The 27,956-nt window shown below is 41.1% G+C and overlaps 2 protein-coding genes across 8 annotated transcripts; one reads left to right on the top strand and one right to left on the bottom strand.

Moving 5' to 3' along the window:
• Window positions 1-111: 111 nt before the first annotated feature.
• On the top strand, window positions 112-24,881 carry AMN1 (antagonist of mitotic exit network 1 homolog). Of its 6 annotated transcripts, XR_007889753.1 has the most exons (9): window positions 112-235; window positions 5,373-5,505; window positions 8,139-8,283; window positions 10,570-10,787; window positions 14,468-14,524; window positions 14,967-15,078; window positions 15,744-15,976; window positions 19,002-19,064; window positions 22,109-24,881. XR_007889753.1 is itself a non-coding variant. In XM_051621867.1 (7 exons), exons 1-7 carry the CDS (start codon window positions 174-176, stop codon window positions 15,815-15,817), a joined length of 801 nt encoding a protein of 266 aa, XP_051477827.1. In that variant the 5' UTR covers window positions 112-173; the 3' UTR covers window positions 15,818-19,186. The 6 variants fall into 6 exon arrangements, 1 of the variants encoding a protein (XP_051477827.1); XR_007889754.1 differs by lacking the exon at window positions 19,002-19,064; XR_007889752.1 differs by lacking the exon at window positions 22,109-24,881 and having other exon boundaries at window positions 19,002-19,186.
• On the bottom strand, window positions 19,900-26,825 carry ETFBKMT (electron transfer flavoprotein subunit beta lysine methyltransferase). Of its 2 annotated transcripts, none has more exons than XM_051621852.1 (4): window positions 26,784-26,825; window positions 24,879-25,330; window positions 21,722-21,852; window positions 19,900-20,841 (listed from the first exon to the last, which is right to left on the bottom strand). In XM_051621852.1, exons 2-4 carry the CDS (start codon window positions 25,196-25,198, stop codon window positions 20,477-20,479), a joined length of 816 nt encoding a protein of 271 aa, XP_051477812.1. In that variant the 5' UTR covers window positions 25,199-25,330; window positions 26,784-26,825; the 3' UTR covers window positions 19,900-20,476. The 2 variants fall into 2 exon arrangements, with proteins under 2 accessions (XP_051477812.1, XP_051477803.1); XM_051621843.1 differs by lacking the exon at window positions 26,784-26,825 and adding an exon at window positions 26,496-26,650.
• Window positions 26,826-27,956: the final 1,131 nt, after the last annotated feature.

The raw sequence follows: 27,956 nt of genomic DNA, 5'->3' as shown, positions 1-27,956 counted from the left end.
CGTCCCAGCCGCCTCCCGCCCCGAGCCCCGCGGCGAGGCGCGGGCAGGGCGGGCCGGCAGCAGGACTACATCTCCCGTCATGCCCTGCGGAGCCGCCGCCATTTCGGCACCGCCCGCCGGAGCCGTGGGGTCGGGGCGGCGCCGTCTTCCTCGCCCTGCCCCCCGCCAGGGCCATGAGCCGCCTCAGCGGTGGCTGGGACGGAGCCGGCAAGGAGGTCGAGCGCCTGCTGGACCTGTGAGTACCCCCTGGACACCCCGTCTCTGTGCCCGCCGGTCCCCGTTCCTTCCCGACAGCCCGGTGGGCTCTGGGCCGGGCGGGCGGGTCAGACCGCTGCTCTCACAGCCGGGCCGCGGCCTCCGGTGAACGCAGCGCCGCGGGGGCTGCCCGCGGGGTCTTCTGTGAGGGAAAAGTTGGGGCTGCGTGACAGGGCAGGGTCTGGCAAACCTGTGTTGGGATTGGTGGGGTGGGTGACGGTTTGGTAGTGGTGGCGGGGTAGGTGCCAGGGCTTGGCAGCGGTGACAGTTTGGGAGGAGTTAGAGGGCAGGTGGCAGGGTTTGACAGGTGGGTAACAGGATGATCCCTGGCAGATCTGGGTGTGGCGGGATGGTTGAGGATCGCTGGCAGATCTGGATATGGTGGGATGGTTGAGGATCCCTGGCAGATCTAGGTGTGGCGGGATGGTTGAGGATCGCTGGCAGATCTAGGTGTGGCGGGATGGTTGAGGATCCCTGGCAGATCTAGGTGTGGCGGGATGGTTGAGGATCGCTGGCAGATCTAGGTGTGGCAGGATGGTTGAGGATCCCTGGCAGATCTGGGTGTGGCGGGATGGTTTAGGATCGCTGGTTTCACCTCGCCCCAGTGAATGCACGGCCTGGTGTTTTGCTTTGAGTTTTTCATTATGTCAGTCTCCTTTATGTTTAGGAGGGAGTTAGAGATAGCTTAGGAGTAAAATACTTGATTTGACAGATTTGAGCTAGCAAAAATCACAGTTAATCTTAGACTTTTATTCTTCTTTTAAAGCCCTGAAGATAAGATTATAGTTGCCAATATTGGTCTAACCAGTTAAGTGTTTTATTGTTTTTTATGAAGTATCATTACATTTGTAATGTAAATTATTGCTTGAATTGCAGATCGGTAATGTACTCTGAGAATGTAACCAGCTTTTTCAAAATAATATGATTAATCTTAATAAGCTTTTCTCTCAAGCTAAATTTAAAATTTTATTACAAGAGACAGTAAAGTGTAACTAGGAGACTTGGCATAGCTTACATTGATTTCCATGCATCTGCATTGGTTTTGGAGTGTTTTCTGCAAATTTGAACTAAATAGTTGGTCTAGATTTGCATGTCCCTACTCAGCCATGGCTGCATTAGCCATTTCATATCTTAAAACGGAAAAAAAAAATCTTAAGACTGTATGAAGTTCTTAGATACAGCTGGTTTTATGTTCTACAGTACCTGGTGACAGTTTGGCTCCTTCAGTGTGATTTGCCAGAAAAGTCTATTTACCCAGTGGCCAAAATGTAGGTATCATATGACAAATATGTATTTAAGACATAACTGAAATGTGTGCCCTTGTATGAAAAAGGACTGCTTGCCCATTCACATGACTTAGTAGGCATCCATCATAGAAGAGGGAATAGTCACATAGGTGCACACATAGCCCAACAAAAGGCTCCCAAAGTGTATTTGACTTGCCCTGTCCAAAGGTAGGGTAGCACCAAGGAGGTGCTGGTTCATTTGGGATCTCGGTGAGAAAGGCATGGGCTCTCAAGGCTAGTTACCTGGTTTATTGCATAAAGAATAGTAGTAGTAGAAAACACAATAGCAGTTTTATGTCCCTTCTGATGCTGAGGACCCAACCTATCTCAATATGAGACAAGCCCCTTCACATTGATCAGCATGCTGCACAGATCTTGTCTGTGGTGAGCTTCACACTCATCTTTAGAGCTTTGATTAGATTTTTTTAAAGAAGTGAACAACTATTCTTAATTTCTGCAGTCAAGTAAAAGAATGTTACATGTAGGTATGCTGTCTAATCTCAAGGCAAAGAACGTGGGTGATGTAATCTACTTGTACACGTACTGAGTTGGAGCTGTGTACAGGCTTCCCTGTTGCAGTCAGCCAAGTTCATTCAGCAGTCACCAAGGTACAGTAAAACCATTCATTCTTGCAGATCTCCAGAGGAACAATTTAAAGGCCATCATGTTGTGTGCTTGGGTTTTGTTATAGTCACTCATGTTGACATACAGGTCTCTGCAACCAAAGGCCATGGTTAAACTCTGCCTGGATTCTGCTTGAAATCGCTGTTTCCTCGTTACAGTGTCTTACACAGTGACCTGCTAGAGGTGCCCTTACTACACTCTGCTAACTTTAGTGGGCTTTTTAATGTGTTTCCATACTGGAAATCTTGTTTCTTTCTTTGCTTAAATCTGTGCCACACTTCAGATTATAGAGCCGTAATACTTTCTGTAGAGTTTTTAATCAGTATGTGTTTCATTTGCTGTGATTTGGTGGCATTCTGGTGCCATACAAGGTTCTCTTGCAAAAAGACGAGAGTTGTGGGTATGCACACATTCTAGTTTGGACTGCTGCCCCCTGCCCTGAACTATTTATTTTGGCAGTATTATTTCTGTGACCTCATAGGTTTGGCGAAGGGAATTTTCATTCAGATCAGATGCTGAACAGCTCACTGTGCAACTGTGAAAATTTCATTTTAGTATCGGTTCTTCTGGTTCAATACTTATTCTGTGTCCCACTTCTAACATCTGTTCTGCTATTCTGTTTCATGTGACATAGCTTAGTATTTGTAGAATAATCATAAAAATATAATTACTGTCTTACGTATTGAAGATGTACATGTTTGGCTTGTCATAAAGCTTAAGGTTAAAGATCGTAGGCCTTTTCTGTTCTGCACCTCTTGACACATTTGAAACAAATGAATGTGCCCTTTGACACTGTAGACAACTCTGAACTAAAAACATCTGGTGTAAGAAGTCTGATAATGTGGAGTAGAGAAGAAGCAGTTTGAGGTTTTGCCTATCCATGAAAAACAGAATTCATGGCTTCTTTCATGAAGTTCAACTAAGCAAAAATCTGTCTGCCAGTTGAATGCATTGCACTCTTTACTTACCAGTCTTGGTTATTGCTCTGTGTATCCAGACCACATGAAAGTATTTACGCCAACTACAGTAGAGAGAGTTTCTGTGCAGTAAGAGTAGCTGCTCTGAATTTACTGGTAGGGTGAGTTAATGGAAAAATGTTGATTCCACAAAAGCAAAATGTTTTGTAGGACAGTAATGTTTCCTTTCAACATTTTTAATAGGATTTAAAAATAAAAGTTTGTCCAGGGAATCTAATTCAGGTAGCTATGATCAATAGGTAATAGAACCTTCAAAGCACTCCATTGGCTATGTGAACTGAGGTTTCTAAACAAGAGGAGGACAGTGGGGAGTTTCCCTTCCCTCCCCCACTTCAACTCCTTGCATTTTAGTTTTGCTTTTTAAAGTCTTGGTATTTCCTAGGCAACAGAATGTTACTTTTCTGTTATCTCTGGGTGTTGGTTAGCTTTTCTCTAAGTTTGTGTTCCTCATATATCTAGGTACTTTTTTTTTATATAGTAAAATCTCCTTTCACAGAGTTTCAGTTCTTTTCTTAAGGACCAGCAGTTGTCTTTTAGCATGTTTCTGAGTGTGGCGATTGCTGTGAAGAAGATGCTTAGAAGCTATTCATAAAGTCTTCCCAGAGTTTGCCCAGGTGTTTCAGTAAGTCTGTGGTTGTAACTTAAAGTTGCAGAGATTGGGACATTAACATTTTATGTATCCTATGATACATTAAAGTGCCTTAGGAATCTTAGAAGTAGGATTGCATTATTACTGTCCCTCTATAGTACTCAGTATTACACAAATGAATGCTCTGTATATTTGACCTTGAAAAGCATTATTTCAAGTGTTCCACCTGGGTACTATTTTACATATATCTGGATAATACTGAGCTCTCTTTTATTTTGCTGAAGTAAAGTTCTTAATCTTTTCTTCCAAAAATATCTGCTCCATCTGGAGTCTCTTGGCATATTCTGACTAAAATTATCCCATTTTCTTGCACTCAGATAAAATTCTAGGATTTCAAATCTATTTTAAAACATCACCCAGCATTCTGTGATTGTAGTAGGCCTATTAATACTTATTTCTGCCTAGTCTTTCCTTTTCAGATTGATACTTAAGTCCTGTGTGTCTTTGAGATTTGGTTGCAGTTTGTCATGTAGCAGTATCTGATGAGGGAAACTTTGTGCAAGTCAAATTTAAGTGGCTGGCAAAGGGAACAGATTTCTCTGAACAGAGAAGCAATTTTGGCCCTGAATACGAAAGGTACCCAGAGAGCAGGGTGTTTATGATGTATAGATAATGCAGTGTATGTTGGCACTGTTGTTAGTTCAAAATCTCTAGCCCAGTGTTCATGATAGTTGAGCTGTTTCCTTTAGGTTGATAAATTATTCTGATGAGTAAGCATGTGGGGGGAAGGAGGCCTAAAATACTGCTATTAAAATGAAGAGTGGCTGTACTGAGTCAAACCAATCAATGCTTCTGATTGTGATAGAATTTCAAGCAGCAGGTGTGAGAACCTTTATTCTCATCCCAGGGCAGCTTAATATCTTGAAGAACCATTGTTGATGAGGCTTTTTGAATGCCTTCTCAAAATCCAAGTGGGTTCACTTTCTCCTATATATTATATTTTCTGTGTGCCCACTGCTTATTTTATTTGCCTGATCTGCTTTGTAGGACCACGAGCTTGTTGATCTGTGAATTCCTGGACCCCATTAAGACAGCAAATGTCTGCCTCAAGTGACAATATTCTGTGATCAGATCTAATTTTAAGGAAAAGGATAAAAGGGCTGAGCACAGGGTTACACAGCACAACTAATATTAAAAGTATACTACAAACTAGACATTGAACAAAATACTACATCTGAAGATATTTCCTCAGTGTTTTTAACAGAGGTGAAAGAGAAGTTTCCCTTCTCTGGAGCTAGCTGTCCCAACTAAAGATTTTACTGCCTACCAAGTGTAGGCTAAACTGGTGAAGAGGCTTGTCCTGTGAATATACTACCAGCAAACTCATGTTGTGAGCTGGGTTGGTGATTGCTGTGAATTAGGCTAATTTTTGCCTGCAGTTGATTAGGGAACACCTGCACAGAAAGATCAGCTGATTAACCCCAAGGGCAGTAGCTGAAGTGGTAGCATGGAACAGCTGGAACTGATAAGGTTTGAAGGCAGCATAGCTGGATGCAGAAGATGAGGTCTTATGACTTGATTATTCTAGTTCTAATATGTGATGCCTTTTTTTGACCATACTGTAACTTTCTTTCATTGCAGATGCATTCGATGTCTGACAAAGAACCTTTCCAGATATGCTGCTGATTTAAAGTCATTACCACCCAACATAAAGGATAAACTGATTAAATTAATGAGTTTGCAAGGGCAAATAACTGATTCAAATATCAGTGAGGTAAGAACCCATTCAGAACTGTTCTGTCTGTGGTAGTTAATACACAAGGATGAACCTAACTAAAACTGTCTACATGAAACGACAGATAAATTCAGGCCTGCTTACTCTGTCCTATCTGTACTTTTTTTTTTTGCTTAAACTCTATAGTGCTAGTAGTCCTGTACTAGTAGTAATAAGACTGTTTGTGGTGACATGTAAATTAAAAACGTTCTCCCTTCAGTGATAACTGACATGTGTAATCATCTAACATAAATTACTTCTTTTCAGTATGAGAAATGAGGCTTCTATTGCCAACCATTCTCTGTTCCTGAATGTTGTATGTTTCAAGAAGCTAGTGCATAATTTAGTAATGAAAAGATTTGAGGAACTTGTTAAATTTCTTTTACGTTCTATCAACATTATGCACATGATCTCCATATAATTTATTTAAATCTTGGTTCTTTGAAATATGATGCTACTAGGGCTAGAAATGGATAGATCAAGTTCTTTCATTCTTTTTGCTCACTGATGTCTGTCAGTGTTTCAAAATGAAACTTGCTAATGGCTTTTCTTTAGCTGTAAATTCAGGGGTACATCTGTTTTGGTATCTGCCTACTGTTACATTCTTTAGCCTCAAAGGGAGGCATAAGAATGGAGGAAGGGTAAAGCGTGGTCTTGGTGAAACAAAAAATTAATTATTCCCTTTTCATTCCTGTTTTGACCTGTATCTTGAAAGATAGTATCAGTTTCTCAGAGACAGAATGGTGAAGCCAAGACTAGAGACTAAATCAGAAGTACCATAGAAAACTCAGAAACAAAAAATTTTATCTTGAATATGCACTATTTTTTAATTGTAAAAGATAAGTCTTTAATGATTAATTGGAGTCTCATTCATTTACTGCATTTCGGCAAATGCAAGTTGATTATATTTGATTTTGGCTACTTTTTAAGTGAGTAGTCTACTGTAAGCATCCTAAGAGATTCTTATTATTAAAACCGTATGTGTGTATATGTAAGTGCATGAAACCTATTAGGATATCTTTAGTCTGGAAAAAAACAGAGACTTTAAATTACAATCTTTCCTCCATCTCTTCTGCAATATGTCATCTGCCTTTGTCTTCATTCAACAGTTGGTCTTCTGTTGGAACCTGTTTTCCCTCTGGCACTGCAATATTCTTATCTGGTTCTCTTTCTCATATATTTTTCTTTCTCTGATCCTGCAGTTTCCTACAATTCTATCCTTAGCTGTCATCCCTTTCTTGGACATGTTATACCTTTGCTTTATTTGCTAACAGTTTCCAGATTTGTCTCATTTGCATTAAGAAAAAATAAATCCTAGCTACCCCTTGCATTCTGTATTTATACTGTTTCTTCATACCATTTAGCTCTTCAGTTTTCCTGTCCTTTCATCTTGCAGATATAGCAAAAATGGCTCATGGTAAACAATAAGCTAAGTAAAAAATGGTTTAGCTCTTCTTACTGTTACTAATTCACATCATGTACAACAGAAGTATTCTATAATGCACACTTGTAACATATCAATTAGTCTTCCATATGGATAAGGATATTTTTCTTTGCTACTCCTTCTCTCCCGCCCCTTTCTGTCATAGTCTCCACAGTATTGCGGCTAATTCTGTTCCAGATTTCCAGGCTATGTTATCTCATTTGCTTGTCTGCATGTCCTTTCAGTGGTATTGTTTAAGCATTTTGCTTGAACTTAAATTTCTTGCAGTTGAAAATCTGTTAGTTTACAGTTATTTATAAACTTGTATTTCATCTCTTACCTCCCTGTTCTTGCACAGATTTGTGTAATAATGCATTTCTTCCTTACACAGCTTTTTGCTTGGAGCATCCTTCTGTGGCATGCATCCTAAACTCATTATTCCAACTCACTTTTACCATAAAGATATATAAAGCCATGCACCATTTGTCCACAGGATCTAAATCTATACTTTCATCTCCTGTACTCTGCATGTAAACAGTCTTTAGTCTATCTGAAATACCATCTTCTTCAAGACAGATTAGATTTTAGTATATGTATTCAGTGAATGTCACAGAATCATAGCATGGTTTGGATTGGAAGCAACCTTAAAAATCATCTAGTTCCAAGCCCACTGCCATGGACAGCGACGGCTCCCAGTCTGTGAATCACAACAGAAGACAAAACTCTAAGTAATACCTGAGCATGTGAAAAATCAGGGGCTTGGGAAGCTTAATACTTTCAAATATTACCGTTACCTGATCAGCGAATTTCAGTTTTGCTCCAAGTCAATGTTTTTTTAGACTTCAGATTTCTGCTATGGAAGTTTGAGGGTATTATCCTTGCTAAACATGTCTATGCTGACAGAAGCACTAGTGTTAGCAACTGTAACATCAAAATAGTATTGATGCTATTTAAATAATAGTGTTTACATGCTCCTGCTCCAGATGTGATCACAGAAATGGAATGTTCATGCTACAGGAGATGAACTGTTGCAGCAAATATACCATATTTTCTTTAGAGGTTTTAATTGCTAGGACTGGTAACCCTATTCTTAAGTGAATGTTTTTGAAAAGTTCTGTATGTTGTCTAATATTATATATATGGTAGATAAAGATAGGCATGTTCTATGACAAAGTAGAATTGGACTGAAATGGTGGGTTTTCGTTTACAGGTGTTGCACCCTGCTGTAGAGTCTCTAGACCTCAGAGACTGTCGAATTTCAGATAATGCATTATTACAGCTTTGTAACTGCAAGCAATTGAAAAAAATCAACTTAAATTCGTGCAAAGAAGAGAGATTGGGAATAACTTCAGAAGGTATGTTATCTATGCACAGATAACTTGGATTTTATATTTGGTTTTGTTTGTTTGTTTTCTTTGTTAGATTGGAGTAAATTGCAAAAAATATCGAGGGTAAGTTGCTTAAAAAAATCCCCAGTGCCACACGAATACAAATTCAAAGTCACTTCAGTAGTGTGAATTATAGGCCTAGTGCACGGATTATTTTATGAAAGAGAGCTATTGGGTTACTCTCATGCAAGGTTTCTGGTAAAACTATGCTACATTTGGTCATATCGTCCACTTCATCTCAGTTATTCCTTCATTAAAACTTGTTCTAAAGCCTTACCAGTACCACTGGGGTTGTAGTTTCAGGCTTGTGATTTCCTAAATTACTTTTTCCCCCTTTTTAAATTAAATGTGTTTGTTATTAAACAAGCTTATAGCATCTTCTCTGACTTAAAAGGCTTCACTAGCTTTAGGGCTTTAGGATTTCAGGTGTTCGTTTTTAACCTCCAATTTCAAGTTGAATCAGGAGCTATTAGCTTAAAAGAGTTAAGCTGAGTTTTAGTTCCCACAAATTTTGTTTTATGTTTTGATTATACTTACTTCTTTGATTCATCATTAACTCATTGTTATTGATAATTGAGGCAAAGTATTAGTTTAGTATTGTGCAAACAGATACTGTATGTCCATCTTGGTTTGTATTTTCTTACCACTGCATAGTGATACACTTATCTCTTTACTTAAGTAATTGGTTAAACTTTTTTAAAAAAATTTACTTCTTTTCAGTGTCATTGTTATACTTTTTTACCCCAAAGATGTAGTTTACTATGGTCTTCCCTCTGTGCCTTCTTCTGTTGACCAATTTCTAGTATGGTTCTTAAGGTACCAGCTAAGCCTAGAGCTCTTTATCCTTTTAATCTATGTGGATAGACATTCCTGATTACTTTGCAATTAAAATCGGAAAGTGTAGTTCTTTATCAGCAAATTCCTAGTCCATCCAACTTTACTAGCTTTCCTACTTATAAACTGAACCCTTTTAAAATGGAGAATCCATTATGAAGTCATTCATTTAGGCTGGAGCAGTTCTTTATCACTCATCTCAATTACATACAGGTATAAAATACCTCAAACCACCCTATTTTTTAACCAATGCTATCTTTTACTAATTCAGTAACAGGTGGGAGTTTTTTTATTGGTTTGTTTGGGTATTTATGTTTCTTTGGGGGATTTTTTTGTTTGTATTTGGCTTGAGTGGTTTGTTGGGGTTTGGGGTTGTTGTTTTTTTTTAGTTTTTTGGGGTTGTTTTTTGTTTATTGGGGTTTTTTTAGGAAACCTGTTGGCTACCACATCCAGAAATATGAGCCCTGTCATTACTAAGAAATGTTTGCTCTGTAGGTTGCACATGAAACATTTAGTGTCCTTTAATACAATATCCAGTAATACTTTCTTCTGTGTCAAATTCAACTACTATTACTGCCTCTTCTACAATTCTTTGCAAAGGGGTTCTGACCCAGCAAGTACTATTTTATTGATGTTTCTTTGAAGTTCTTGCATAGTAAAGTATCTTAATGACATTCATCTTTTTTATTTCTATCTATTCAGAATTGATGCGATTTTCTGTAGAGCTGAAACAATCATATTTTCATCATGCTTCAAATAAATTCCTTTCATGAATTGCATCTGAAATTCATGTACTTTTATTTTATTGACTACCTCCTGGCACTTCTGTGCAAGTATTTTGATTATTACTGTCAGGGCTCTGAGGGCACCAACAGACCATAATGGCCATGATGGGTCTTGCCTGCCTCACCTACCTACCCCAGGAGCCTGTAGATCTTCAGTCCTGGCCTGAGCTGTGTGTCGTAGGTGTAGCTGGTTCCTGTCCTGCTTCTGAACTGTTGTTTTGAGTTCTTGAATTGACCTTGGACATCACCTCTTAGCTTGCTTTTTGCCTGATATTCACTGCACCATCACTGGGACCTAGAGCTATCATCAGTCTGCTTTGAAGATGTGGATTTTTTTTCACATGCTCACTGAGGTGATACCTCATGTATAGACTGTGCCTCAGATATCCCTCTGCAGTATGGAGGGGAATTCAGCATTTAGAGTTTATTGACTCCAGCATCGTGCACTGTAGTTTTCTTTTTCTCATCCTTGAATTTGAAGAAACCAGTCACAAAACTATTTCGTTTTACAGAGTCTTGCTGGCATGGTGTGAGATGAAAGTTGAGCAATGGCCAAGAGACAGTATGATGTATTCAGCATGGTGGTTATGTTAAAAAATGGCTAATCCTTTGAATTGCTCTGTTTCTTTAACAGGTGTCACAGCACTGGCCTTATCCTGCCCTTACCTGCGTGAAGCGTCTTTTAAAAGGTGCTGCAATATAACTGACAGTGGAGTTCTTGCTCTTGCACTCAACTGCCAGTTCCTACAAATAGTGAACTTGGGCAGCTGCTTAGGCATCATGGATGCATCTCTGCAGGCACTAGGAAAAAACTGCCAATTTCTTCACAGTGTGGATTTTTCATCTACTCTGGTAATGATGGTGGCTATTGGATAATTGACTTTTGTTCATATATTTTTAAAGATTGTCATGATAAAATTGAAAGGGAATCTTTTCAGCTCTGCTCTAGTCAAGATTTAGGATCACAGTTCACTTCCTCCTCAAGGAAAAAGAAGGATATGTTTTGCTTCTTGTTAACCATAGAAATAAATATTTTGGTATTACAGTATGTATTATGGACCAAAGATAAACTTACATTAGAATGTACCTAAGATTGGAGATTTTTTTCAGTATCTTTATTTAGCGAAATAATTTTCTTTAATTTGTAAAATAATTAAAAATACATCTTAATTTAAGTGGAATATTGGACAGATTCTTTTCTACTTTTAGTTAGGACAAACTGTCGTAAATAATAATGATACAGGATGTTACAACAATATAAGCCTTTAGTAGAAGTAAACACTTCATAGTGAGTTCTATTTCAAGAGTGACTGTGCTTTCTGAATGGCTTGTCAGAGTGGTGTTGTGGAGTCAACATGGAAAGAATGACATTTAAAATGTTGGAAAGGGCAGGTAAGAGGATTTAACAACAGTATTAGCATGAGAAGGGGAAATCATCTGCAGCAGCACTATTGTAACATACATCATAATTCCAGTAAAATGATGAAAAGGGGGAAAGGATTTTTTTCAGTAAGTGTAGTGTTCAGTTGACTGTGATGGTGAGTGATTACACTGGATGTTTGTCAAGCACATAGCATTTATAATGAAGTGTCAGATCTGGAAAACATGTAGCAGGTTCTTATTTTAGATGCTATTCTTCCAGGTTTTACAGGAGTAGGGCATCAAAAGTAATTTTAATTTTTTGGTGGTGATGGTTCTTGTTATTATTTAATTCTGTTTCCTCAAACTTGCTTTATTACCCTTTTGTTATTTTGCCTCTTTCTTCCTTAATGTGTAATAGGTAAGTTTCCCTGCATATGTGTTAAATGAGATTAAAGCTTTTTAAGTAACTAAACATGTTCATGTTTTTTTGCCTTTCTGATGATCATATAATGATAATACACTAGAATTCTGAGTTTTGTTTGACTAAAAGTAAATGGAAACATATGCTGGATATAAATGAAACAAGTTTAAGATGAAGCAGAGGAACTATGGATGCCTTTTGCCTGTAGAGATTGCAAGGCCTAACCATATTCTTGTGTTTGATTACCAGAATGCATGGTAAAAATACCAAGTGGAACTCAGAAAGCTGTGTGAAAAGTAAAACAGGGAGAACTATGTAAATAAATGAACAGGAAAAGAAGGGCACAGCTCACCTGAAAGAACAAGGAAGCAGATGTAAGGTAGACTGCAAAAGGGCTAAATGCCTCAAGGTGATGTAGCCATTTTAAAAATAGACTTATCTGGTGACTGCACAGATGAAGTGCAATAAGTAGAAGGTATGAAAGTGCTGCAAAATAACAAGAAATGGGGCAGGTGAGGCAAGTGAAGGATCTCCTAAGAAGGAGTTGTAGCTTTGTGTCCCCTAGATGCACTCAGACAGTGTGAGTTTAAGCTTGGCCTGAAGAACTCTTTCATGCTGGCCCAGGACTGCATAAGAAATCTATTTATGTTTACTTACCAATATGCTTATGTTGCGATTCTGAGGAGGTAGGTTCTATAAACCCTGTACCTACTGCTCTGTTTCTAGTGTGCTCTAAATCCCAGCAGTGTTAACAGGTAGAAACACAGGCACAAGAGTCCAAAGCTCAGCACTAATGAAACAGTACATTTCCTCTTTAATGTTCATTGACTTGGTGTATGGCAAATAATTGTGGGAAGCATCTTGCCTGAAGGGGCTGTGCAAACTGCAACAGTTTGCTGTGTAGTTTGTGGGACAGTTTAGTTCTCTGCAAAATGTGTTGGCAGAAGCAGGAGTGTCACAGGTTAGCTCTTTTATCTGTCCAGATGCTCCTCGTGTAGAACAGAGCAGGGTTGGTAGTGTGCTTTACTGCTGGTTCTGGGCTGTGTAAGCCTTTGCTAGAGTTGCATACAGAGTTTGGTGACAACTGGTCTGTACCAAGAAGCTCATGTATTTGTGGCTTGGTAGTAACTTCAGGTAGTTCATCCCCAATACAAGAGTATATCCCTTGATGAGAATGGACAGATGTGGCGTTACAGGCAGTGCAGGTAGATACTCGGTAGAGTGGGAAACAATAGTGCAATGCTGTAGTATAGCAGTGGTTACAAGTACTTGTACAAGTGATTACGGGTGGGCTTCTACAGGGAACTGAGGGGACTTTATTTCAATGCAAAACTTTTTTCATGCTGTCACGCTGTCATAACCATGCACTCATAAGCATCAAGGCATTAACATTTGGGTGGTGTCTCCAGTATTCAGGCACCAGCCAGGCAGCCTGGGCCGGGTTTGATTGGTGACATGGAGGATAAGGGACAGAGGCTATCTTTATCACTTCAATTCTTTGTTGCTTTACTTGGGTTGGTCTTGGGTTGGTGACCATGCACTGGTTTTGGATGTGCCATTTTATACCCTTTGGGAACTGACAGTTATTACATTCTCCATTCTGATCCACCTATGGCAGTAATTAAAATTTATTAATTTACTGCCCTTTGTCTCCTGGTGTGGGTGTCTTGAGGAGTTAAAGTGTTGTCATCTTGATGACCTGCTAAGCTGGATACTGACAACACCTGCCATTCTTAAAGGCCTTTTTATGTGCCTTCTGTGCTGTGACATTCCTATCTGTTCTCCGTTTGCCCTGATCTGACCCTTTCTATTGCAGTTCTGTACAGTAGACTTGCAATAGAGGACAAGAAAGCAATAAGACAGTTTTCACTATGGGAATAATGAAATTTTTAAACAGAAATGGAGCCTGTGGTCTGTAGATTCTAGCTGTCAAATTGTGTGTATTTGATGACTCCTGTTTCTGCCATCTAAATAATATAAACTCTGTAAAAAAACCTGTCGCATATTTTATATCCAATCCAACTTTTGAAGTGGGAAGGAAGATTAATGAATTTGGTACCTGGAAACAAACAAATTAGTTGGCTCTTCTTGCCTTTCCAAGGAAAGGAATCTCTTTTGTCTCTCTGCTCTCTCTTGCAGATAGTTACTGCTCCATGCCTGTCTGTAGCCAATCAAGTGTATGATGTGCAAGTGTATGATGACTGCTGTAAGACTGTTTAAGGGATTTTTTTCTGATATAACTGGCTTGCTTCAAGATATGTAACAGTAAGACAGCAGATGAAAGACTGTTGTGGTTTGTATGTTTTTTTTTCTTTTTTCTCAACTCAAGAAACTTGCTTCAGGAACATCTCTGGCAGTCCTAGAAGCAGCAGAAAAATTGGTCTAGGTAGAGCAGAAGTGCTTTAAACCCTATATATTTGAAGTGCCATACTCTGACAATAATAGTGTACCCACTGTTAAATAAGAAAAGGAAATTGCAGAAGTAACAGTTACACAGTAGGAAATAATCCCCTGTAGAGAGCCAGGCTGGATCACACCCTGGTGAAATGCAACAGTATTTAATAGACTGAGAAAACCATGCTTGGATAATTTTCTCTACAGGCTTAGTTGGGAAGAAAATACTGTGATATTAAGTGTATTCAGTGACTGCAGGGAGTGAATAATTTTTTTTTTTTTTCCCCCCCAAATAGCTGTATTTGAAAAAAATTAACCAAAATCCTTTGTGTTAATAATGTGCTATTTTCTCTAGGTAACAGATGATGGCGTTGTAGCACTAGTGAGTGGAACATGTTCGAAGAATTTAAAGGTAACTTACTAACAAAGAAATGAACAAAAGCAAATATCTGTATTTTTAAACTATTATTATTATTATAATCAGCATTCCTTCAGAGGGATGTTTTTACTGACTGACTTTTGCCTTTGTGTACACACTTGCCCTGATTTTTGGTTATGAACTGAATATTTTCTTTCTCTTTGTAGCAGTGCCCCCATTGTCTTGAATGATACAGGTGTTTTGGGAAAAGTTTTATGTTTTTTGTTTTGACTCTTCATAGAAAAGCTGTGGTTTTTTTTCCTGAGGGCGTTTGCCACATATCTACAGGACCACATATGGGGTCAATGCGCAGAGGAGTAATAGGTCATATTTTCTTCTGGATAGGGATCTCTGAAAGTGGCTGTGCAAAGGAAAGCTCTGCCTCCAAAGCTGCAGCTGCTCTGACAGGCTTCTGTTGCTGCTGTTTTCGTAACAGGAGATCCACATGGAACGCTGCGTGAATCTGACCGACGTTGCTGTGGAAGCAGTCATTACTTGTTGTCCAAAGATACATATTTTTCTCTTCCATGGATGCCCATTGATAACAGGTAGGTCAAACCATGCAGGGAGGAAGAAGAGAAATTACTTCCTGATAGTATGACCTTGCTCTCTGGAAAAGCACACTAGACTTTAATCCCAAGCGAATTATAACTTGCTAGATGAAATAATAATCATACACTGAGATTTTTCAAAGCAAGCTTAGAGTTTTGCTTTGAAATATGGCAACATTCAGAGAGATTTCTTGTTCTTTTGTGGATTTCCTCACCCCCCCCCACAAGCTGACGAAGACCCAAATGATTATGACCATCTTGATGATAAGATTCAGGAAGATATGTTAGCATCTTAAATCCCTACTCTGTTCCAAAAGTATGGAACAGCATCCATTCAAGAAACAGTGGAGTGGAATAGGACTGGTCAGCCTGAAAGAAACATAAATAAAATTTAAGACAGGTGTTATGATCTATCTTGCTTTTTTTTAAACTTAGTTGGTTGGTGATGCTTTACAGTTACGTGACTGGAGAAGGAACCAAGTAGATTTGAATTACTACAGATATATCTGAAGTGTGATACTGTAATAGCAAGATAAGCATAAGTAGCAACATAAGCATAAATACAGATATAGAATTGAATTATTTTAATGTTTGCCTAATTTTTAAGTGCCACCTATTTATATTTTGAATTAATAACAAGAAATTCCTTGGTTCTTTTGCAGATCGTTCCCGAGACGTTTTAGAGCAGCTAGTCATATCAAACAAAATGAAGCACGTAACATGGACTGTTTATTGATCATTTATTGTGTTCTTATGAGTGTCAAGTTTACAGATGGGAGAGCCCTTTCAGAAAAGGAGCACCTTGGAGAAATAGCTGGTGACTTTTGTACTACCAGATTGCTTGCTTCCTTCCTTGTTCCACCAGAGGTCTCCATCATCATTCCAGTCCTTGCCTGTGAGTCTTGGCTTCCTCATTGTCTCTACTTAGAGCCCTGTTTGTCTTTGCATCACTGGTCATACTTCCTTAAGAGAAAAGTTAAGCAATAATTAATATTACACCGTCATGGCTCAGCATTCTTGAAGTATCAGATTTGACTGCTGATTAGCATCTTAGCTATGTGTACAAACCCAGTTTAAGTAAGTCTCTGTTCTGAGGTTGTTGTCTGATAGTGTAGTTTTAACTAAAAGTACCAAGTGTGTGTAAAGTTGGGACTTTAATCTGACAAAATCAACAGACAGAACTAGTGAATGGAGGTGGCATTAACAGCAATGTCAATGTATTTTAAGTAGTAACAAACAGTCTCCTTTCACCGTGTACTTTTGCTAGCTCTGGAGGAAAAACTGTAGGTACCTTTCTTTTGATGTTTCTAATGCTGCAGATGTCTTATTTACCATCATTTAATGGATTTGTTTTACATATCCAAAAGTACAGTCTGTGAACATGTAAACACAAAATTGCTTTGAAATTATTGTAGTGACTCAACAAATTTCAGAGTAGTAGCTATAACCAATAAAATAATCTTGTATATCATAGAATGGTTTGGATTCTAAGAAACCTTAAAGATCATCTAGTTCCAACCACCCTGCATGGGCAGGGACATGTCCTGCTAGACCAGTTTGCTCAAAGCACCATCCAACCTGGCCTTGAACACTTCTGAGGAGGGGGCATCCATAATGCCTCTGTGGAACTGTTTCAAAGTCTGATTTAGGATCCTGCTGACTGTGCCAATTTGTTGTAAAATTACTGGAGTGCACCTCCCTCAAAAGAGAGAATTGGCAGTATATTTTACTGATAACAAAGCTCAGTGATAAATGTGAAACATTTAACAAGATCGGATGGCAAGGTACATTTGAGTAATTACTGCATTGTGTTAGAATGATTCACACAGAGACTGGAGATGCAGGAGGGTAAGGAAGAACCCCCCCTGCATGGAGTCGCAAGGTTCAGAATGGACCCCCTTGCTTTCTGAACTCCTGGTGGAGCTTAGGTGTGGTTAGATCCAGTCTTCGTCTCAGATTTGGTCAATGGTTTGTCTCTAATGGAATTATCTATACTAAGCTTATAATAATATTTAATAGCTCCATGGATTAGTGGTGTTTCATGAGTATTAATTCAGCATGCTATTGTCACATACCAAAGACATGCCTTGGTAAAAGGTTTCTGTGCCTCAAGCAGCAACGTTGAGAGGTGTCCCAGCTCAAGGGGAGATCACTGCCATGCAGCCACTTTGCCTAGCAAGGGAGAGTTCAAAGAAGGCTCACTTAGACTGTCATATTTATGGAATAAAGTGGTTTGCCTGTGATCAGATTACACTCAGTGAGAAAGGTATGCATGAGACTCCTTGAACTCACAATTTACTTTGTTCTTTCATAAATGAATGTTGGAAAAGCTACTTGCTATTCATGTGTTAATCGCATGATTGGCATTCCAGGCTCATGCATCGATGCCCACTGTGTCACTCCATTGTGATATTCAGAGAACAGACTGAAACTACAGGGATTTGTGGCCTGGCTGCAGCTCAGTCCTTTACCTCCTTTGGAGCCTGTACTAAAATACTGTTAGTTTGGTTAAGGGGTTGAGTGCATCCATCACAGCAACCTGTTCCAGTGTCTCAGTACCTTCACAGGAAAGAATTTCTTCCTAAAAACCATTCTAAATCTGCCCTCTTTTTTCAGTTTAAAACCGTTACCCCTTGTCCTACCACTACATGCCCTTTTAAAAAGTCCCTCCCCACCTTTCCTGTAGCCCTTCAGGTACTGGAAGGCTGCTATTAGGTCTCCCCAGAGCCTTCTCTTCTCCAGGCTGAACAACTCCAGCTCTCTCAGCCTGACTTCACAGAAGAGGTGCTCCAGCCCCCTGATCATCTCCATGGCCCTCCTCTGGGGTTGCTCCAAGAGCTTCATCTCCTTCTTGTGTTGGGGGCTCCAGAACTGGACACAGTACTGCAGGTGGAGTCTCAGAAGAACAGAGCAGAGGGGAAGAATGACCTTTCTCAGCCACACCTCTTTTGATGCAGCCCAGGACACAGTTGGCTTTCTGGGCTGCAAGCACACATTGCTGGCTCATGTTGAGCTTCTCATCAACCAACACTCCTAAGTCCTTTTCCTCAGGGCTGTTCTCAAACCATTCTCTGCCCAACCTGTATATGTTTCTAGTCTATACTTCCTGCCCAAAGTAGGGCCAGCTTAGAGCTCAGACCAGCTTAGTCAGAGCTTTATCCAGCCAAGTGTTGAAAAACTGACCTTCAAAACATTTTCAAGCCACTTGTTCCACTGCTTGACTTGTATTAATGGTGGAAAAATTTTCTTTCTGTCCTGTTTGACCTATTTTGTTTCAACTTGCACCCCTCCTTGGTGGAAGAGCCTGACTGTGATCCTGACAGCCTCCTCACTGGCATGGGCATGCTGCTTAGAGGTCCCTTGAAGTCTTCTCTTTTCCATGCTGAACAAGCCTAGTTCCTTCAGTTTGTTATTGGAAGACAGGTCACTATAACATAGTGTGGTGATGCTTACCAGACTCACAAGTACTACATTCAGAAAGATTAATTATATATGAAGATAATGTAAAGCAGCTAAAGGTGGAAGACCACCAAAACCTGTAACAGCAAAGGACACTTAATATATATATCTGTGGGGCAGACAGTACTACTGCTAACATCACAGGCAGGGTTGTCTCTTTTCCCCTTGTTAGTGTAACCTTGGATTTTCCATGTTGGAGGCAAATGCAGCTTATACTGTATCCTTATATGTGCATGTAAATTTACTGTTTTCTCCTCTGGCCTCTTCTAAATATGCAACTTATTGGTATATCTTCACTTTGTGCTTAAAAATCTGTACAACACTGCAATGAATTAACATTGTATTTTTAGGTTTGAAAGTTGAGCATAAGTAATGTTAAAACCTTCACTGTCAGAGCCTGATCCTGCTCTTTGGGGTTCATTACTAGTGTAACTACTGGTTTTTATTTTTTTTAAATTCAGGTTACATCACAGCCATTTTCAACATGTTTACAAGCTCTGAGTGAGGTGGGAGAAGAACAGCATGTATGTGCTTATCACTTAATATTCTGTATTGTCTGGATATTGTTACTGTTGTCAGTTGTTTGGTAAGCACTGCAGGATATTCACATACTGTTACAAAGATTAAAGTTTGTAAGTCTTCTGTTTGGATGGTTCTGAAAACCTGTTAAATTATACTTTATGACCATTTACATCTGAATGTGCTCCTAGTCCTGCTCCAACCACCCTGGTTTTCTGAACGAGCACCACATTTTCACATTTATAAGCTTCCACACATCACCTGGTATTTAGATAGTTCTAGCTGAATTGTGTTCCATTCTGCAGTTGTTAGTTCCCCATTACTGCTTATTCAATAGTTAATTGCTAAAGGTGACATTTCCTACAAGATTGCTCTGAAAATGTTGGTTTCTTCAAGTGGCTGTATTCACTGCCTCTTACCTATGGATCAAATATATTTATTTATTTATTTATTTATTTATTTACCCTGCAGAGGGATCTTCCTTGACAGATGTAGCTGAGAATTACTCAGGAGCTTGTCCAGCATCTCCTCAAGAGAAGAGAAGAATAATTACATCCAATTTTTATTCCCTGTTTTTAGTTAAGTTACCTTCCATTTAGAAACACTGCAGAAGGAAAGATTGCTTCATCCCTCACAAGTTTCCCATGGTGACAGATTGTGGTTTTTACCCCTGCAAAGTTAGGGAATGCAGATAATTTGACCCTGCTCTCTGGAGGATAAAGTTATCTGAATAGCTATTACTATGTAGTCACTTTCCACTTACTTAACTTTTACTTTGACTAGAGTTCAAGAAGCATATTTTAGATTTGTGTGCAACTCCTAAGTAATCACTCTGGCAGCTTCAAAGAAGACTATATTTTTATTACAGCGGGGAAGGAGTAGACTCAAATTAGTTACTTTGACATTCAGAAGAGATAGCCAGAAAAAGAGCAAGGCACTTTAAGTTGACCATAGTATGAGCCAATAATCTAGCAGAGAGTTTTATGAATAATACCAATAATTTTCTCTGTAAATAAGCTGCAGAAGTCTGTGAAAGCAGTGCAGTAGTGTTTCAGCTGCTGCCTTCTCCCCACCACAGTATGCTGGATGTCCAGAATATACCACAATAGTGTAAGAGAGCAAGACATGAAAACACATGAGTACATGAAAAACATCAAACATGCCAACTCTTACATGTAGCTTGTCTTTGGATTTGCTATCCAGTGCAGGCCTCTTTGAATACAGTTTGCATGTAGCTTTTTTTTACCTCAAATGGAGTGAAAGCCTCAGCGAGTATAACTGAAATCAGTACAATGAAGGTACAGTAATTCACTTGGCATCAACAGATACGTTCCATGTTTAATTCCCATTTTCATTTTATATGCTTAAAAAAAAAAGCCAACCAAATGAGAGAGAAAAATTCATTAGGAAGCCAGCTTCAACAATTTTCCGAGCTATTTGAGGGCTGGTAACTCCAGACAGTACTTGAAGTTAATCCATTGTTTTCTTGTCTAGTATACTCAGTAAGTGAATATTCTATAACTTTGTGCAACTGACTGCGAATGCTGTGGGTTAAAAACTGATGCCTGCCAGGGTCACCAATGAGCACTTCAGTTTGCTGTATCCTGATGCATTTCCTCAGCCAGTGATGCAGGCCATCAGCAAGTTGTTCATCATAAAACATATCTCCTAGAACAATTAGGTCCCAGTTGCCAACGTCTGAATTAATGATGTTCTTAATGGTGATGGGGAAGGGATTCAGCTGGTTCAATTCACAATTCAAGATCATTGCCATTCCTGCAACTGAAGAAAAGTCAAATAAAAGTTACATTTTAAGATTCTGCTGTTTAACCCCCTTACAAATTTCCTTAACTCATCATTCAATTTAATCTCTTAAGTATTTTTGTTTATCCTATCTAGGGACTTCCACAGTTTTCATTATGGATCAAAATCTGGCATAAAGTGATGGAATTTTATCCTCATTGCACCATGACACAGGGAAAACCTATTCCTGGAATGGTACTAATGAAAACAGAATCAAACCAGAATATCTAGCTGCCTGAATCTATCGATATACTTCCTCCCTAACCAATGAGTAATTAAATTATGAATAAACTGAATTCATAAGTCAATTATGGGGAAAAAAAAATTCTGGAGGAAAAAGGCAAAAATCTAGGTGCCATTATATGAAAGTGCAGAAAAATCATATAATCATTGAGGTTGGAAGGGACCTTAAAGATCATCTAGTTCCAACCCCCCTGCCATGAGCAGGGAACCCTACCACTAGACCAGGTTGCACAAAACCTCATTCAGCCTGGCCTTAAAAGCCTCCAGGGATGGGGCTGTGGTCCTCCAGGGATGGGGCTGTGGTCCTCCAGAGAAGCCAACTTGCTGCCTGCACTTGGGCTTCTCTTCCAAACCAGCCATCATGATGTATAGGCAAGATTTGATAGGAACTTTGCTGTTTGTCTATTCTAAGGAACTACAGAGGTATCCTCAGTGGAAGAAGAGAGGCTGGTACAGCCCAGCTTCTAATACTGGCAAAATCCATTCATCTTTTTAGCATTCTTAGAACTCTGCTTGAAGCCTGAATTTCTCCCAAATAAAGCAAAGTCTGTAAAATGTGCTTTAAAAAATAAGTATCTTTACACAAAGATGGGGAAAAAAAAAAAAAAGGCCTTACTAGGGTCAATGTCATTAGCAAGGACTTGTGATGCACCACTCATCACAGCAGCTATTGCTGTTGCTCCACATCCACTTCCAAGATCCAAAACTGATCGTCCTTTAACAACATGTGGATTATCTAAAATATACCTGAAAAGAAAAATTGTTTAAGTGCAAATTTGTCAGTTTTGCATTACACTGCATGAGTTCTCATCATACATATAATGAAGCATGATGTCTTACAAACAGTATTCCCCATGTACAGCTAGTACATAGCTTCTTATTTGTTCCTGCTGACATAAAAATAAACATCTTTTTTCTCCCTTACTTCTCCCCCAAGACCCCAAACAAAAAGAATCCAGTGAAGTAAGCAATATTTTATTTCAATTAGCTCCTTCTCTGACAGGTGAGCTTATCTAATAAATGGACGCAAACTGCAAGGTGACTAAAGTGCTTGGCATCAGCAACAGGAAGACAAGGTCTTATAGAAATTAAAAGCAATCTGAAGGATCATGAAGATGTATTTGCAGTGAGTATTGCACCCATCAAAAGACAAAGCCCCATTGCCCTAAAATACTGCTTATGCAAGTGCTTGGAAGAAGAGGAATTTCTCCTCTTTCTTTTCCTGAACCATGCAGGAACAGATGCAGATACTTTAGTCTGCTTAATGTTGTTCCTGAGTAGCAACTAAAACATGACACTAGAGCAGCAGTGAGCAGAAAGAGTATCTTCATCTAGTTCCTGACACCTGCCAAGAGCAAAAAACCTCTAGGCTAGAAATGGACACCTGGCAGAGGGCAAGCAGCAGTTACTAATGTTAAACACTCTGAATCATACTGTCATTAATGAGGGTCCAGAAATCAAACAATTGCCTAGCAATTCAATATTCTGCAAAGGGGAAAGCCCTGAGTGACAGAGGAAGAGGCCTTGGTGACATAAATTACTACAAATTGCCATAGATTTGCTACCAATTGCCAAAACTTCTTTTAAAGTAAAAATCGGAAATGACTCTACATTTGTGTTGTCTTCTGGCATGGAGGGTGATGGCTGACTTCATGCAGGGCTACTGGTCAGCACAGCTTTTGCAGGTGGGTTCCAACGCAGACTGTAATGGAAATGTTACGATTCGTGTAAATGGATGGATGAATGGATGGATATGCCTGGGCCTAGAGTACCAGCAGGGATGGCAGAAGGAGGCCTAATAGGAGCATCAGGTGTTAATGGCACCTAGATCCCAGCACATCTGTGTACAGATTCCTATGAGCCCAGACTGGGATAACAAAAAACAACCTACTCCAAACTAAATAGTTCAAGCCATTAACAGAGCACAGCGGGAAGGTCAAGACTAGGACAGAAGATACAAAATACCCAAGTTGGAACCCAGGTGAGATAAGGAGGATCTGACATCCCATGCGTCCTGTCCTACATATGAAATAAGAGTCCTACAAGGAGTTCCACAAGGATCCTACCAGACATCTTGGTGCTTGTGAGTTATGAATCCAATGAGTGGACCTGCTCAGTGCAATGAAAATCACCTCCAGTAAGGTCTGGCACTCAGCGTTGTTATACTGTTACCATGAAGTTGTAGCGTTATTTGCTACTTTGAAGTTCTCCGAAGGCTCTCTGTTCTGAGCCCACCAGAGGCTTGTGCAGAGGCTCAGCTCAGCTGTCTGGCAACACTCCTTGTTGCCTTGTGCCCTGTGACCTCCATTTCTCTGCGGACAGCCCATAGTTCACCGACAGGATGAGGACAGGGTTGAGACGTTTGGAAAGCACCTCATTTCCACTTTCTAGGGGCTACGCTTGGATTTGTAATGACTTCCCTGTGGTGACTTGTGTAAAGCACGATGTGGCCTCATGCAGCAAGTGCCTCATTTTGAGCTGAGTGGTTCTCAAATTACTGCTAATGATTGTGGTGACTGAGGACAGCTGGAAACGACTGTATCCCCTGTCATGAACACAGAGCGTGACGCTGCTGTTGGAGACTGCTGTCTGCCGTGCTGGGTTAAGGAGGTATCTTAGGTTACACCAAGAGGAACAGGTTGAAATAGGAGACTCTTGATGTTATAGAAATGCCAGCTGTGAAACGAGCATAGTTATGGAAGCAGCATCCTTTCCTGCTCCCTTTTTACTTTTCCAGATCATGCAGCTAATTTCTGACATTCCAAATACATCAAAACAAGTGCATAAACAATAAGTCAATAAAGCAATGAAATGCCAGATAATTGTTACTGCTACCCAAATATCTGGGCATATGAATCATACAGTAACAAAATTTAGAGATGACCTTACCTAATTTAATTACACAATGTTCAAAAGAGCTCTAGTTCATCTTAATGGCAGGCTAATCAACTCTCAATTTAAGTGTAAGACTCATCTTTTACCTAGCAAAAAATGCCTTCCTATTTATGCCTTCTTGCAGAAAACCAGCAAGATTCTTCCCTTTCATCTATGTGGGGAATGTCTGACAGCTTGTTCTTTGCTGTAAAAATTACAAACGTTTTTCTGCTGTTCAAAATGAGAGATTTGATTTTAACAGAATAAAAAAGCTCTCACTAGTTCCTGGGAATCTGGAACATTAAAGAGACTTTGACAGTAAGTGACCAAAACCAAAATGTGGGTTCTGACATGACTAAAAGACAACCACAATAAGGCTTGACTGTAAAGCTCCTAAATAAGGAGAGTGGTTCAGACAGCACCCCAAGTGCATCAGCATAAGTCTACTTTTCTCAACAGACCAGGCACACATCTCCACTCCTGTCTGTCTCCTGAAGAAAACCAAACCACAAACAACCCAGTGTGTTACAACAAACTAGCAGTCCTCCTGTTTGGAGAGCCACTGAGTGATAGAATTAAACACATGGCTAGGTTTTGATGGCAACTGCACAGCTCTTCTACAGGCCCAAATTCAGCTCCGTTGGCAACAATGTGCATCACCACTGAAGACAACAGATTTCAACTTAAGAGCCAGAAGTTATTCTATAACTTAGTGCTGAAACTTCACTGACAACCAGCAGAGATTGTGTTTCTCCTGTAGAAGCAGAGAGAAGTATGGGTAATGTGTTGTCATACTAGGCAGATACACATCACTAGGAATCGCTACAAGCAGAGCCAGGCCAGACATCCTCGCTCACAACACATTGGACTTAGCAACTTTGATGACGCATGCTGCATACCTGGAGAGGGCTTGGCCTCCTGGCCAGTAAATTGCCCAGAACGGGTCCCCATAAGGCCACAGGTCAGGCTTTTCCCTCCAGAACCTGCAGCGAGGGGTGAGGAGGCGCAGTCGTATCTCTGGTGTGAGGTGCCCGCTGCTGGTGACCTCTGTGTTCTCCTCCAAAAACGCTTTCACCTCGGGGTCCAGAGACTTGCCGGCACTCCAATGACAGCAGCGCTTCCAGCGCAAGGAGGGACCGCCCCTCCTGCTCCTCCAAGCTTTGGCAAAGGTGTTCTGCCTGCCCACGAGAAGGAGCCACTTCCAGCTACAGAAGGCCATGTCCCCTCAAGAACAAACCCTCCCCAGGAGAACTTGGAGTACAGCTTATCAGAGGACCACAGCAGGTGATGAGGCAGAAAGCCTGAAGCAAACTCAGAGGATGTTGTTTTTCATAGTCACAGATTACAATTCCTGAAAGAAGAACAATGCTACATAAGTGATGTTTCTTCAGTGACTTCAAGGCTATGCAACCCCAGGGCTTAAAGAAGAGGAGGCCAATGTGCTTGCTCCCTGTTTTGCCATGGTTTTCTCTCTTCCTCAGTGGTTTTCATGAAATAGCAGAATGAGGCATGAAGAAAACCAACTTCAGCCCACCTCTGCCAGTTTTTCACAACAGGAGAATTATGGCCAGCTTTATCATCTAAAGCTGTGCAGGTTGTCCTTAAAAAAATATGAGACAATAGGAAAAATATGCCAATAAAGCCTCAAACCTTTGTATTGCAGTTTTTCTTTATTTGTCAGTATCTTCAGTAAAAGTTCACATGTGTTTAGTGGCATTTTTGTTGTGTGCTGGCCCCTGCTTTAGGTACCTGATTTAGTTTGATTGCTTACTAAACTATTAACCCGTGAACTTCCCTCCTGTAAGACTCTGCTATTTAGGCTGATGGTCCAGTTAAGTCTTTGTTTAAATCACTGGCTAAAGGATTTGTATTTTTATTACAAATAAATGCACATGACTGCAAGTTTTGCATTTTTCCACACTTGAGAATGCCATCCAGCAGAGTCCATCTAATTAATGAATGCAATTAAGGAATGCCTTCCTTCCCGAAGGCATGGCTATATAATCCCCATCTGCCTCAGGGAAGCATGAAGTTAACCAAAATCAATCAGAGATATAAATCTTGCCAGTTAATGCTGTGTGCTGGTTTTTCCCCATGAATTGCTGCAAACCAGCAGGGCTGCAGTTCAGTACCGTGTGTTTTGCATTGCCTGTCATGATGGTTGTTCTTTTCAAATTAATTGTCCGTGGAGAAGCACCTGCCAAGAGCTCTGCACTCAAGATGCCAAACTGAGCTCCAGCGTTCAGTGCAGGAAGGCGTCAGGATAGGTATCCCTGCTTGGCACTCCTGGCCTTCCCATCTTATTGGGAATAAAATCAGTGAGTGAGGGAGTAGAACTCGGAAAAGGAGAAAAAAAAACCACAAGCAAAACACACACACACAAACAAAACCAAATAAACGCAAAACACCCAACAACAAACCAACCAAAAAAACAATTTCTGCGCGTTTTAAGCTGCCTTTTTTTTTCCCCCTGACAGCAGCAGGTGCCTTCCCAAGCACAACCACACCGAGCCCACCTTTCCCATCGGAGGCAACCAGACCTGACCGAGGCCAAGTCCACCCGAGCGAGGGGGGCCAAAGAGCTCACTGACACCCAACCCACACGCACCCCGGGGCTGGGCACCCCGCTGCGAACCGGCCGCGGGCCTCCGGGAGGCACCGACAGCCCCGGGGGCCGGATCGTCCGGCCTCGCCAGCCCGAGCCGCTCCGGCCACCGCTTTGCCGGGCCCGGTCGGGGGGGGCCGCACCGCCCCCCGCCGGGGCGGGACCGGGGCCGGGGCCGGGAGCGCCGGCCCACACCTACCTGCTGCTCCCGGCCGCCGCCGCCGGTCGCGCCCCGCCCCGCCGAGCTGCGCGGCGCTGCGCGGGGCCGGCCCGCCCGGGGAACCGGCTCCCGCCCGCCCTTAAAGCGGCAGCGCCGCAGAACGGGAGGCCCCGGTCCCGGCTCCGGTAGTGCTTGGCGTTGTGGGTTCCGTTCCACACCGCAGCGCTCCGGGGCGGCGGCCTGGGCCAAGCCGCTCTCTAAACCCAGGTCGCTGAGCAGCGCCGTGCCATGGCTCTGCGCCTGCTTCGTTGGAAATACTTCTTTAAAGGCTTGTGTCAATGTAAAGTAGCTCTGTGTTTTAAAACGTTAGTACAAATTCGCATGGGACAAGGAATCATAACAACATCCTTGCAAATGTTCAAGACGAGGCTGAATGGGGCTGTGAGCAACCTGGTCTAGTGTTCCTGCCCATCTAGTGGGGTTGGAACTGGACAATCTTTAAGGTTCCTTCCAACCCAAACCATTCCTTGATTCTATGATATGATCTCCAAACGTGACAGCAGTGAAAACGAGACACTCTTTTTTACTCCCTTTGCACATCAGATCAAGGCCCCTGTCAAACATGATACAGACCCAAGGTTTCCCAGCCTGAAACAGTGACAACTATTGAAGGCATCAGCCACCAAAAGAGCAGCCCGTCAGTGATCCAGTGCTGGGTCTGTTCCTCGGGTGAGCTGAACCTCTGTCTTGCCTTCTGCACGTTTCTTTTCCCCATGCTCCACCCATCCTATTATTTCTGCTGCTCTTAAGGTACCTTTGCTTCTCTCCTCCCCAAACTCTCTTCACTGCCGTTGTGACGAGGCTTCTTCCCTCAAAGCACTGTTTTGTTGTAGTCACTCACGGAGGCACAGCTCTGCTGCCAGTCAGCCACCCGACGGCATACACACAGTGGTGGTTCCTCAGGGGCCACAAAGTGTATTTTCACCTGGCAGTGAAACAAAATCCTCCAGCATCTCCTCCCTTTCCCCCCAGCCTCTGTCCTCTACCTCCACCTCAGGTGAGCTCAGAGTCAGGACCAAACCCCTGTTGAGGGTGCAGCCAGGCCGGGCTGGGGCTGGAGGTGGTTCCTGAATTCCCATCTGGCTGGTCCGTGATCCCATGGCCAACATTTCTGCAGGGATTGGTTTTCCTATGTTGATTATCTGGCTCCAG

Source organism: Apus apus, chromosome 1 (assembly GCF_020740795.1).
Source record: "Apus apus isolate bApuApu2 chromosome 1, bApuApu2.pri.cur, whole genome shotgun sequence".
NCBI lineage: Eukaryota > Metazoa > Chordata > Aves > Apodiformes > Apodidae > Apus > Apus apus.
The sequence above is the reverse complement of the archived record's forward strand: the minus strand, read 5'-3'. Positions and strand labels throughout refer to the sequence as shown.

What these genes read in the sequence shown, in the direction of transcription:
- ETFBKMT (XM_051621852.1), bottom strand. Translation starts at nt 25,198, where the DNA reads ATGGCCTTCTGTAGCTGGAAGTGGCTCCTTCTCGTGGGCAGGCAGAAC. An exon ending in GGAGGCCAAGCCCTCTCCAG is followed by an intron (nt 21,853 to 24,878) that starts GTATGCAGCATG and finishes TTTTCTTTTCAG; the next exon opens with GTATATTTTAGATAATCCAC. An exon ending in TGCTAATGACATTGACCCTA is followed by an intron (nt 20,842 to 21,721) that starts GTAAGGCCTTTT and finishes ACTTTTCTTCAG; the next exon opens with TTGCAGGAATGGCAATGATC.
- AMN1 (XM_051621867.1), top strand. Translation starts at nt 174, where the DNA reads ATGAGCCGCCTCAGCGGTGGCTGGGACGGAGCCGGCAAGGAGGTCGAG. An exon ending in ATTGGGAATAACTTCAGAAG is followed by an intron (nt 8,284 to 10,569) that starts GTATGTTATCTA and finishes TTTCTTTAACAG; the next exon opens with GTGTCACAGCACTGGCCTTA. An exon ending in CATGTTCGAAGAATTTAAAG is followed by an intron (nt 14,525 to 14,966) that starts GTAACTTACTAA and finishes TTTTCGTAACAG; the next exon opens with GAGATCCACATGGAACGCTG.